This window comes from Rissa tridactyla, chromosome Z (genome assembly GCF_028500815.1).
Source record: "Rissa tridactyla isolate bRisTri1 chromosome Z, bRisTri1.patW.cur.20221130, whole genome shotgun sequence".
Classification (NCBI taxonomy): Eukaryota; Metazoa; Chordata; class Aves; order Charadriiformes; family Laridae; genus Rissa; species Rissa tridactyla.
Genome location: NC_071497.1, coordinates 41,944,894 through 41,957,758, shown reverse-complemented (window position 1 = coordinate 41,957,758; position 12,865 = coordinate 41,944,894). Strand labels below are relative to the sequence as shown.

Genomic DNA, 12,865 nt, shown 5'->3' with positions numbered 1-12,865 from the left:
ATGAAAAAAAAAATAATCCACACATATTTTCTGCACAGACACTACACTTCATCTTTTATTTTTCTGTTGAACCAGAATCTGAATAAACAATGGGAACACAACTGAAAAATCGTAGTTACACAGTTAAATCAGTCAGACCAGAAAGTTATAAAAAAAAAAACATGCTTACAATAGATAGGCAGTTCCTGACTGTAGCTTTGCTCCCTCCCAGAAGCAGTCCAAAGGAGTGATAATTAAGCAAGGATAAAGATATTCTATGATCTGTCAAAATCAGAAAGGGAAAAAACACAGTTACAGTTGAATATAATCAAAGTAGCACAAGCTGAATCACAAGAATACACAAATCTTATAACTAAATGCCTGCTACACATACCTGGTCCATGTAACCTGCTTCTGTGATGAGCTCTCCTGATTTATAACACAAATGTTCCAATTTCCATTGTCTGTAAGAAATAAAAAGAACAAGTATTTTCTTCTTGCACAATTATTGTAAAGTTATTTTAAAATTGCAACAGACATTTAAAATTGCAACTCATATACACATACTGGCCTCAGGCAGCAAATCATTGAGAAAGAACAAATATTGTTCAGCATAGATAATACTACACCTCACCAAAAAAAGCAAAGGCCTTTCTTTTTGTAGTTACAGACTAGGCACTTGTTTCAGTTTTTTCACATTCTCTGTAAAACTCATTAAAAATAATCGAGCTGCTTTTGGATGTACAGGCTAGTCAACACATGTTAAAGGGACAGAAATCCATCGTTTTATAGCTGTTGTGACTTGTGATATCACTCAGTGACACAAATGAGAGAGAAGCCCGCTCTAGCTCAAAGGATTAGAATATTCCCAGCTGACCCACACATGCAGGAGAAAAGAAACCATTAGGATTTCTGCCTTCCTTTTTCAAGTATGGTACAACATCCACTGCCATGACTTCTAACGCCTTAGACAAGGCAGGAGCTACGTAAAAGATCACTGGAGCCTCAGTATTAGTTCACTGAGGCATCAGTTGGATGTGCTGAAAGACAGGGGGCTTCGTGCCTTGCAGGCAGCACCCCTAGGCACATCATGTAAGTAGTAACCCTGGAGGAAGCACTTTAGCAGGACATCTCAGTAGCCCAAAGATGGTACCTTCCTACAGTTATTATTTTCCATTATTATTCCTTTATTATTTTTTTGTTGGACAATACACAACTCCCAACCTTCAGTGTGTGCACACAGACACTCTGATGGCCAACCCTATTATGTCTATGTTAGTAAACAGCTATTATTCCACCCACTGCCACGTCTGCATTTCCCTTTATATCGAAACTATTGGAAGGATAGTAACCTGTGCTGCTCTTCACAGTCATTAGGTACCTCACGATGGTGTCAGCAAGTGATTTCAAACCTAATATGGAAGGATTTTCAATGTTAGGAATCCCATCCATAAGGTCCTATGTTTAAGAGCACAAACATCACTCCTTTACCAAGACAAATGATGAATACTGTAGCACACTGCTTATAGCCCTACACTCTCAGAATCTCTTCCAACAGCACTTTCCCATCTAATTTGTTAAAAGGCAACCTGTCACTGTTATCATGCCACAACATCAAGTATCAGAAACCAGTGACATTCACACCAAAACACAGTCCTAAGGGAAAGGCTCTGAAGTGCTAACCATTTAAAAATACATGGAAGGAAGCATGTGCCCATTTTTCAGCTGTTACAGATGATCAAGAAAACTTTTGCTGTTCCCCTTACCTGTTGTACATATAGACATGTACTCTGCTGGCCTGAAGTGCAGAGTCAAGGTGCTGGCGGAGTGCTTCTGCTGTTAGTACATTAGCACCATCTTCCTGTGGAGTCTGGATCATGAGTTGGGGGTTAAACATGGCCTCTTCTCCAATCTTCTGCCGTGTGTAATTTAACTCCCGACTCACTCGTCCACCAACTGATGGATAAATATCAACAGCTTTGTATTAGTCGGGAACTGCTTATTCTGGATTCACTTGATGAGCACTCTCCAATCAGAAGAACCTGACCATGTGCATGGACTATTCTGTCTCAAACTGATCACAACTAATAACAACTTTATTTTAGTAACACTGCAACAAAAAACATACTCCTTATTAAAATATCATTGCCTCTACTGCACTAAAACATTGATGCGTAAACTGGAGCCTCAAACAGTTTCTTCTACATTATAACCAATATACCATATGCAAAAACTGAAAAAAGAAAGAAGAAAAACCTTTTCCTCACAGACCAGACCAAATACTATGTTACAATTTCTTACACTTGTATAAACAGTCTGCTCCAATAGCACATTTCAAGATAAATGGCTTTAATTTACACTCTTCTCCTAAATAATTTGGCAAAGGCAGAAGAAGAATGTTTCTCTTCAGTTAAAAAAAGGGAGGAGTGAAAGACTAAGTGAGCCCGAGTACTTCTTTCAGCCTTAAATAAGAAAGAAAAAAAATCAAGTTCACATAGAGATGCAGTTTTGAGTGCAGCAGAAAGAACTGTCCCACAGCTAATTTACCCCAGTGGGTCCAGTACCTGCATAACATGCTGTGATACAGGAGATCATTCACGCGCGACATCTGTTTTTAAACCCACGTGAGCTCCATATTAAAATATGGTTAAAAAAAAAAAGAAACAAGAAAAAGGCAAAGGGAGACTGCAAAGTTGACGGGCTCTAGAGGGAGCCATATGCAATTTGCCTTGCCAGAAAATATTACGTAAGAATGGAAAATTATCTTCCCTCTTACAAAAAGCATTCAGCTAGAGTTCATATACTTTATATAACCTCCCCTGTAGTCTCTCTAGCAAATGCTTGTGGGAGGCGGGGTCAATTAATTCAGTCCATTAGCTGAATCAAGACCACATCCAGATGAGGGGGACAAGAATACCACCAACATGTTGTTTCCATCCCTTACAATTTATTACCTTTATTGCTCTGCTAAATCCAAGCAACAGACCTGGTCTAATTTGTTACATTTTTTTCAGTCCTAGTCAGCTTGGCACTGGTGATCTGAATTACTGCCAAAGTTCAGTTCTGCAACAGTGTGAACAGAAATTAGGCATGTACGTCTATCTCTTCCTAGGCCGTGTAATGGAAGACTGATCTGTAACCAGTTGGCAGTGTGGGAGATGACATTCCCAAGCCTGAACAGGGACATACTTTTTCAATCACCTGGGCCCTCAACCCACCCGTAACCTCCTTCGGGCTACGAGGACCACCAGGCAAGAAGCTGGGCCCCTGCATGGATAAAGCTGTCAGAATGAGACCCGCAACAATTAAACCCTACAGTCATTCTGGCATGAAGCATTGCTTAATTTCTAGTTCAAGAATTCTTTGAAGAAATAAATGTTTCCACAAAGCACTCCATTTTTTCAGCCTGTGACATGTGGCATTACCTCCTTCACACCAAGTAACAGCGACCAGCTCACAGAAAGAAAAAAATAAAAATCAAAGTACAACTTCCTTACCTAGCGTCCCTTTATAACTTCTTTATATCCCTCTTATTACAGTGAGAGATCATATAATCATTGAGACTGCATATGCATGATAACAAAAAGCTATTGTTAATTTTTATCAAGAATTAAACCCTAAAAATACTTTCACCCATCAGGCTTATGTTCATGCTCACTGTTGCCTTTTTCCATCAACCAATAGTCTATCACACGCTAATAAATTTTCCTTTATCTTACAGGAATATGGGATGGGAGTAAGGGAGCAGAGTTAACATAATATGTTTGTCTTCAAACCAGAGCTTTCTTTTGCAGTCCTTTACATTCCAAGTGCTTCCAAAGACAAAATGTCTGTCTCCTCCTTTTGTGTCTCGATGCCAGACAAGACAATAAAGCCCCAATTCTGTGAGGGCTGTGGAGTCTACCATCAACTTCTACTCCTGGTGCTATATTCTCTTCTATTCCACCCATACATTCCTTTTGAATTTAACCAGGACTTGAACCAACAAATCATACTTCATGCAAGACAAAGGGTGGCATTCCTATCTCTCCTGAAAGTGACCAACTGTTTACTATCAACAGAAATGACTGCTTCCTAATCAAGGTCCTGTCAAACCACATTAACTTCACTGAACAAGGCAGATTTAGCTAATCAAAATTGCATCACACAAGCCAGTCATGAGAACAGAAGCTGTTTTTTTCCCTCTTTAACATTCAAAACAGGAATAGCAAAACCACCCAAGAAGGCGTGCACGTGTTCCAGAACCCAGCAGCAGATCCACTCCGCATTCTTTTTAAGGCATTACGCCATTTAATTATTTCTTTGATACGTCGATTATGTACATTTCATCAGCCAAAGAGAATAAAGATAACTCCACAGGCGAATGTAGATACTATACAACATAACACTCAGGTACAAAGAAACAATAAATGTAGACTGCAGAGGAAAATTCTGACTGGCAAAATCAGATTATGTGAAAACATATGGACAGACTAGAAGCAAATGGATATATCACTGGCCTTTCAACAGTATTTGTTGAAAGTAAGAAGTAACAAAGAACAAAATGGAAGGCAAAAAAAGAAATTTAACAAGTTTCTACCAGTTATGTTTTCATTTACTTAAATCGAAAGTTTGCAAAGATCACAGAGGCTGCCAGAGATCTTAAGGCTCCACAATCAGTAAAAACAGCTGAATACGCACTTCTTTAAAATCAAGCGCTCCTGTTACCTTCCTCCCCCTCCCCCCAACTATCCAGAGCTGGTGCAAAAACCTAGGAGAGAAACCACTAAACCACTAAAAATGTCATTGAAATGTGCCTGAAGCCTCTGGCCGTACTGTGTTGAAGATATGCAATACTGTGCTCAACACTTGCACGCCCTGCAGAAAGTCATTCCTTACATCTGTAAGAAAAAAAAACAAAACAAACACCATATATTATAGTCATCATAGGATTTCCACACTGTAAGACAGATGATGTAATGGCAAATATGACCAGTGAACAAAATAGTGGTGTTTTGTGGTTTTCCTTCATGGACTCCTGTTGTCTTATATTTGGTGACAACAACATTTTACACTGAAAATGCTACTGTATCTATAGCATACGGTACCAATACTTCCCATTTTATTCCGTATCAAAGACAGACAGAACTGCTTCGCTTTAATATCCTGGTGACAAAGTCCACACATCACTCTTCTTTTTTGGTATATCAAAAGCCACTTGATGGCATTCGAGTCCTTTATCACATGATTCATTATGATTTAGTGCCTAGACGCCAAGTTGGTGGCACAAATTCCCACAAGCCAAAATGCCAATTTGAATTACAGATCGGTACATTGTCTCATGGCCAGTGGTAACACAATGCAGCAGTTTGTACACCATCCTTCCATCAGCACCATCAGATTCTGGGTGTCTGCCTACCAGAAAAGAGATACTATGCCATCTGTACAATTTAGCTAACATTTTTTTTTAAAAAAAGGATGAAAAAAATCACGACAAAGTAATAACACCAGTGTCCTGGCACCATTTCTCACTTATCAGTTGCTAATTCTCAAGAATGTGTTGGAAGGCCAGTGTTCAACATGAGACAGTTTTACGGACAGCATCTTTGTTGCTGAGTATTAGTTCTTGTTAAAAACCTGTTTTTTTCCAGAGAAGAGGAAAGTGTCTTCTTCTCCCCCTCCCTGACATCCACAGGCTTCCTTCTTAGCTCTTCACCAGAACACATGAGATCTGCCTTGAGCAATACCGTGAAATACACTGCTGCTCTTCCTGAGCATCCCCACCAACTTGAACAGAAGCTGGAGAAGGTACTAAATTCTTTGCCCTTCTGAAGGGCCTGAAGAGAGCAGTAATTGTCAGTATGGATGCTGAGTTGCTAAGAACTGTGTAAGGACCACCATGTCTCCCTCCCCCAAGAGCAATGAACAGCTGCCAGGTGGTAACAAGTTTTAGTCATCCTTAACTTGAGGCAGACCTGAACCCATGACCTATAGGTGAAAGGCTGTAGATCCCATTACCAAGCACTGGGGTCACAGTCACAGTGTTTCAGTCATCACACATTAAAATGCTTCAGTGCATCTTAAGTGGGAAGCACCCAGAAAAACAAAACTTGCTTGCCTCTAGTGTACATTTGCACAACACTGATGCACCTTCCAATGACATAAGAGTGAAACTGTATTTGTTTTCATTGGCATGATTTCTGACAGATTTCCTTCCACTGACTTACTAACAGTTTCGAAGTTACTGGGTCATTCAGCTCATGTGCTCATTTCCAGTGCGAATGTCACTGTCTTACCTACACCTTTCTCACAATTAGCATTCAAAATGTAGATGTCATTACATTAATATGCTTATAAAGAACTCTGGAATCCACCACTGGGAACTGCAGTCCCTTCCACACTAAGCAGTCTCAGGAGTAAGTCCGACCTCTGCTATGCTAAGGGATCAATCCTAAATCAAGCAATGAGTGATAGCCAAAAATCACTGCTTGTTAATTTACTGTCCAGTTGCTCAAAAGGCATGAAATATTTCTTTTTCAGAATATCTTACAATGTTCCAGTTCAGGTTACTGGAATTGCCTGAGGTTTTATTTTTTTCTGGCATGAACACTACCTCTGTTAACCATTCAATAGTTGCCTTATGCACAACTGTGCAACAAGCAGCTTAGTAGACAGCAAGCTCCCTCTAAAAAAGAACATTCCTGAGAGCCAAACACTTGGGATAAAAATGCTTGCCTACCAATGTGGAGGACAGACTTTGAGAAACCAAAGCCAAGATTTACAGAAATACCTACTGGTTTTGAAGACTAAGTTCTTCTGTGACAAGCTTGAGGTGTGTGAACGGAGCAAAATTTTCTGGAGAACCTCCCTTCTGAAGACTATAGGCCTTAATGTGTTTCCACTTGAGCACTTGTTGGGGGGCAGATGCACTTCTGCTTTGTTCGAGCAACACCATCTTTTTCATTTTTCCAGGACTATAAATGTGTATCATTAGAGCAATCCAGACCACCTTTTGACAGTGCCAACTCAAAGCAATAAAATCATACCTCTAAAAGTCATGGACACCTCACATAAACAATGTTTTCATTTCATCCCTCTGAAAGATGCTGACCCTTTTTGATAAACCACAGCATAGGCCAGTACCCCTTACAATGGTTACATTACAGCCTGCACAATAGCCAACACAGGCAACCTCTGCAATTCGCAATACCTGTTATCAGCACAACAGGAACCAAAGAGAAACAGAAAATAAAAACCCTTCATGATTCAGTAACCATATAAAAAACAAAGACTGAGAATAACATCCCAGTGTGTTCACCTGAGATTCAACCTTCGCAGCCGTGTGCATAGAAAGACAAGAACAGCTCAGACTTGCAAGGAGACCAGAGAGCCCCTTGCTATGCAATGCGCTCCACCCATGGAGAGTGCTGGGGAAGGCTGCAGGTTCCCTCCCTTCTCACTCTTCAGCACCCTCTCTCTGCCGGGATGGGAACCAGGAAGGATCCTTTTCTTCATACCTCTCTCCCTGGCATCCTACATAGCCCATCTCCCTCAACTTTGGCTGCTGTTAAGGGCTTGCTTCTACTCTGCTTCCTCATGTAGCCTCTCCTTCTGCTGTTCCCACGTTTATCTGTATTACATGTGTATACAGGTTTTACTCAAAAACTACAAAATGAAACTAGTTTTGGTCCACTACAATGATACGCAGATAAAGTCAGCCCAGCCACAGCTTCCCCTCCCTTTTCTAATTGCATATGAGGATTACAAGCATTCACACCTGCCACACAGCAAAAGACTAATGACACCAATGACGATTTCCATTTTTACTGATAAAGGACCACAGACCTCGTGAGAACAAAACATAACAGCCAAGTACTACTCACACAGGATCAAAACCTCCTATAAAGAAACTGAGATAAAGAGTTGAAGTTCTCTGGCAGATATGAAGATTACCCTGCCTCTTACTGGGCACAGAAAAATAATGGCCTTTTGATTTAAAGCTTCCTGTTGCTCTCTAGGGAGTTCTGTCTTCATGTTCTCTCGGATGTTTGAGCTTGTCTGTGCTGCTCTTTGTCAGGAACAGAATACAGTTTTTCTGCACACAGACAGTATTAGCTAGCATCCTGACAGAAGAGCGGGGAAGACAGCACATTCCTCAGAATTATCATCCTCTAGACCTGACTGGTAGAGTACAGGGGTAAAACTGCTGGGAGGAAGTCCAAAACACTTTAATTGAAATTTAAGTTTAGTCAGTACAAGAAATGGGACTGGCTGGCACGTTCACTTCTTTAAGCTTTTAAAATGCTATCTGCTTTTAAACTCAGAACTGCTGTTGGCTTACATGGTTGACCTCTGAATTTATTCATTACTGACTGTAAGACATGATCATATATATTTCATGTATCTGATACTCTAATGATGCTAAGAATGTAAACCCATCAGGATTACATTATAAAAAAGTTTTGGCTACCTGCAATGATTTTTTTTCTGCTCATGTATTTAACTATGGAAAATAAAAACTTCATGGGGAGTGACTGAAATTAAGCTATCAAAAAAAAAAAAAATCCGTTGAGAAATGATGAGTTTACAAGAGCTAGAACACAGTGGTAAGCAATCAGCATCTTAAAGAGATTACATGGTCATTCAATAGGCTGTGCAACAGATCAATGAAAAATTACAATCTTTATCATGTAATTAGACATGATCTGTGCCAGCACTGGACTACAGGCAGTCAAAAACTCCATGCTGTGTCTTAGGTTATCTCACATGGAACTTACTCTGCTGGTGACGGTTATGTCTGCCCATGTCAAGGCAGTCTGTGCTCTACCATCTCCCTTTCCCCTACCATCTCCCTTCCCAACATCCAGGCAGCCACTCTACACTTCTCCCCCACTGTAATGTCCAGCAAAAGGACACTGTCTGCCTAGAATATTATCACATCCAAATGTGAAGATTTAAATGACGTCAATCCCTTTTTAGCTCCACTGGCTTCTAGGAAAATACAGAAGCAATCTCAACCTTTTCCGTCACACTGAGAACTAGGTAACACCAGGTTCTTTGGTTCTGCTTAAAAAAAGAAAGAAAAATAAAAAAAAAAAAGAAAAGGGAAAGAAAGCAAAGATAAAAGGCTGTGGCCTACAAATGCAAAAAAAAGTTACCAAAAAAACCCAACCCCAAAGCACTTCAAAAGGATGCTTTTTATCTCGCAACCCATCATATGATATGAGTTAAGTTTCTGCTCACACATGCTGGAGATGACTCCAGTGTTGCTGTTACAAATTTCATTAATGCTGACATGATTATGAATAGCAAAAATAAAAACACACATCAAAGATGGCTTTTCATTCTGTCACAGTTTGACAAAGTTTAGAGCTGTGACAAGGACACAAAGCTGTCTGCATACTCAGGAAGACAGCCCAACAACAGCTGCCTCTGCTTGTAGTGGAAAACCTTCTCTGCAATTTTAAGAGCTAAAACCTTTTCTTTCTAAAAATCAAATAAAAGCTCATTTTACATGTATGCATCTGTATTGCCCATAGGCAGAAAAACATTATTTATGATTAGGTAAAATAGATTGTTAAAAAAGTAGACATTTTTTGATGGATTTCTTGCTTGGTGCCCCTCTGGGTTGAAAAACTGGAAAAGTGCAGCAAAGAAAAACAAACAAAAATGAATACATTGAAGACTACAAACTGAAAAAAACAAAACATGCAAGCAGCTTTGAAATGTACAATAATATGCAAAGCTGGTACACACAACTCAAACTTCCCAATTAAACATAAAACGCAGTAGCTGCTTACTGAGCTGCGACACATGCCCTTGGTAACAGGATATGAGCTGTTCACCTCTGGGTCACTGGTTCTAATCCAGCCAGGAACAATAGTGACCACAAGTTGTTTACCATCTGACAGCTGTTTGCTAGCTTATGTAAAATGAGTTGGTGGTCTCAGTCCATTTCCTAGCAGGCAGGTGTCCACATTATAGAAAACCACTGCCACAATTGGCATCCTTGTTGACCATCCTGACAAAGAGACTGTGGAATGAATGGGCATGGAGAGCAAACTATCCTTTCTTCCAACGACATGGTCCCTTCAGGTCAGAGCTAAGCCACAGCCTTTGGTGGAGAAGCCCAACTATTGAATTTTCTGGATGAAGTGGCAAAGGAACAAAGGACTCTAGACTCTGCTTTTTCCTAGAAATCAAGAAGATGGCCTAGAGTGAGCACAGGCAGCTAATACAGCAGCTCTCCAACAGTTTATGGTCATGTAACCATTTACACCTGCTGAGAAGCAAAGCTGAATCTTTATTTTTCGGTAATTTAAGAAAACACTTGAGCACACTTCGTAACAGGGGAAAATCCTCAATTATACATGGAAGTAACTAGATTTCCAGGAGTTCTGCTGAGAAGGGTATAAGGGGCTTCAAGGTCTAAACCTAAGGATTTCAAAACAGCTGAATATAATTGTTTTAAGTTACTTTAACTTGAATAAGAGCTTCTGCTGGGTAATATGTTAAAAACAATTTGCTGTGTTGTTCCACAGCAGTCAGCTTTCCTCTAGGCCCAACTTTTCATTTAACCTCTCAGTGCCCTTTCCTCAAATATGTAATTGTTTTCCTGTGTGGTTAAAAGCAGCATTTTTAAGTCTTTTCATCTGTACTCCTGGGATAGCACAAATTTTGTCTCTACATGGAGTAGCACAAAATTTGAATGCAATTTTTTTAAGGGAGCAGCAAACAGCAATAAAAAAACCCATCCAGAACCTTTTAGGGGATACTGTTTCCTAAATATTGCTTTGAGGAGACAGTGAAACTAGCGTATAGAAAAATGAAAGGAATGAACATGTTATGAAACAGGGTACAGTTTCTTTCAAGTATTCTCTACCAGCTGCTTGCTGAACCATCTGTTGTTGCCTAAGCAGCTTCCTTCTGAATGGCTTTGCACTGAAGCAGAACTGCTCTCACTGTTGGACACAATCAGGTCAGGTCAGCACTCCCCCCAGCACCGAACCTGCTGCCTGTCACAGCTCCCCCCACCTCGATATTTCTTACTGGCCACCAGCTCCCAAGACAGTGCTGCATCTGTCAGGAGGCCCATTTTTCATAGTTTGCTTGCTATTCACACCAAGCAGTAAAGACCGCATTTCATTTTGTGCGGGATGCAATCAGAGATTCCCGTCAGATACTCCGAGAGGGTGACCATATGGCCAAGTTTATTCTGAAGCAGAAAAGGCTGGGAAAGAATGCTAAACAAATGACCAAACACACCCCACAACACAACCTTTATTTTCCATTTTTGGCTACTCCGATCACGCAGGTAATTTCACTTCGTTACCAAGCCCACCAGACTGCAACAATGGTCCGTTCTCCCTTTGAACCAGCAACTATGGGAGGCTGCCAAGACACACGGGAGGCTCTACCAGACCCCGCTGTCAGCCGGCACCTCCTCAGTTTCCCCCCGCAGCCGCCACCGGTGCCTTCAACCCCGGGCACAACAGGAACCCCCTCCCCGCGCAAGGGCAGCCCCCGGCCCCCAGGACCAGCCGGCACCGCACCACCGTCCCGCTGCATTTCCAAGGCCGCCCCTTCCTGCTGCATCTGCGCAGGGAAACACACATCGCTGGGAGCCACTTTCATGATTTTGTTGCAAGCGGGATTAGCTGGATTAGGGGCTGATTCATAAGGACCCCCTGCGGCTGTGAGGAAGTTTCATCACAAGGTCAGTGTGGTGTGAACTATATTCTGTCAACACCACCACTCCTTATAGCCAACTACAAAAAATACAAAAGGCGGGGGGGGCTGGGGGCGGTAGGAATTGCAAGTGAAATATATGAATGAACAGTTTATGGCAACAAAGAGATTTACAGATTTCCCCATCAGCTGCTTAAAAAGATGTGTACCCTTCAACGCTGTGCTCCTTTAAAAGAATAAACCTGTATTAGTCATTTTTAATTTATAAAGAATTTGGTGGTTTAGGAGGTGGGAGGAACCTGGGGAATAAGTGTAGCAACCCACACACAAAACCACAGAGGAAATTTTGGCACTTAGTCTAAAACCAGTCATGCAGCTCAAAGATTGTTGCACCGTTGAGATTTTATTACATGTAACACTGTCACCTTCAAGACTATTTAATTCCTAGCCCCCTAAGTGCAGTAAGTAACAGAGACATTAAAAAAAAAAAAAAAGTGGGTTGGAATGCAGAAAGGAGATGGTGAATTAAAGTTTTTTGGTTTTGCTCCTTAAACCATAATTATCAACCTCGTACTTCCCCCCTCAAAGATTGCCCTCACCCCATCGTAATGACATAGCTCTAAGACAGCAACATTTTTGTAGCCAGCATGATACAAAATAAAATCTATAGTGAAAGAGGGGGACTTTTGTTTTGCATGTGTGTGTGTGTAGTTTTTTGGGTTTGGGGTTTTTTTGGTTTTCCACTTTTTTTTTTTTTTTAAGAGCAGTCCCTCTTGCACAGAACCAGGCTGTTCAATCAAAGCCTTATCTGTTATATTTCTGTCCGTCTTTCTCCTCTGTTTAGCGCATTCACCAACAAGAGAAAAGGGGGTAGAGCAATGGAGGCTTTGACCTGCAGCTGTAACACAATACTTTCGCACAGCCCTGTCGACCCCTGACATAAATTTTACACCGCAGCTGGCATTTACACACTTAACATTACCATATGTATAGCCTACTCTGTGCTAATTATGCTAATCACCTGTCTAACTCTCTGCTGCGAAAAATGGTTGTATTTAGCAGTCCACTGCCTACCAATACAGCTTACTGTGTGGCTGAAATGTACATTCAGACGGCTCTGAATGGCAAGATTTTTCCACGTTGCTGGCTTCATTCAGGCCACAGAAAAATTTATTCAAGTCAACTGGTTTCGGTCCGCAACAAAAAAGTTACGAGAAAA

At 40.9% G+C, this 12,865-nt stretch overlaps 1 protein-coding gene across 7 annotated transcripts in view; it reads right to left on the bottom strand.

Annotated features, from left to right (window-relative positions):
• PTCH1 (patched 1) overlaps nt 1–12,865 on the bottom strand; it is a 75,111-nt gene that overhangs the window by 43,621 nt on the left and 18,625 nt on the right. For all 7 annotated transcript variants that reach the window (XM_054185293.1, XM_054185292.1, XM_054185295.1 and 4 more), the window contains 3 exons: nt 1,746–1,935; nt 374–443; nt 170–261 (listed from right to left, as the gene is read on the bottom strand). In XM_054185293.1, coding sequence (XP_054041268.1) covers nt 170–261; nt 374–443; nt 1,746–1,935 — 352 coding nt within the window. The remainder of the gene's footprint in view (nt 1–169; nt 262–373; nt 444–1,745; nt 1,936–12,865) is intronic.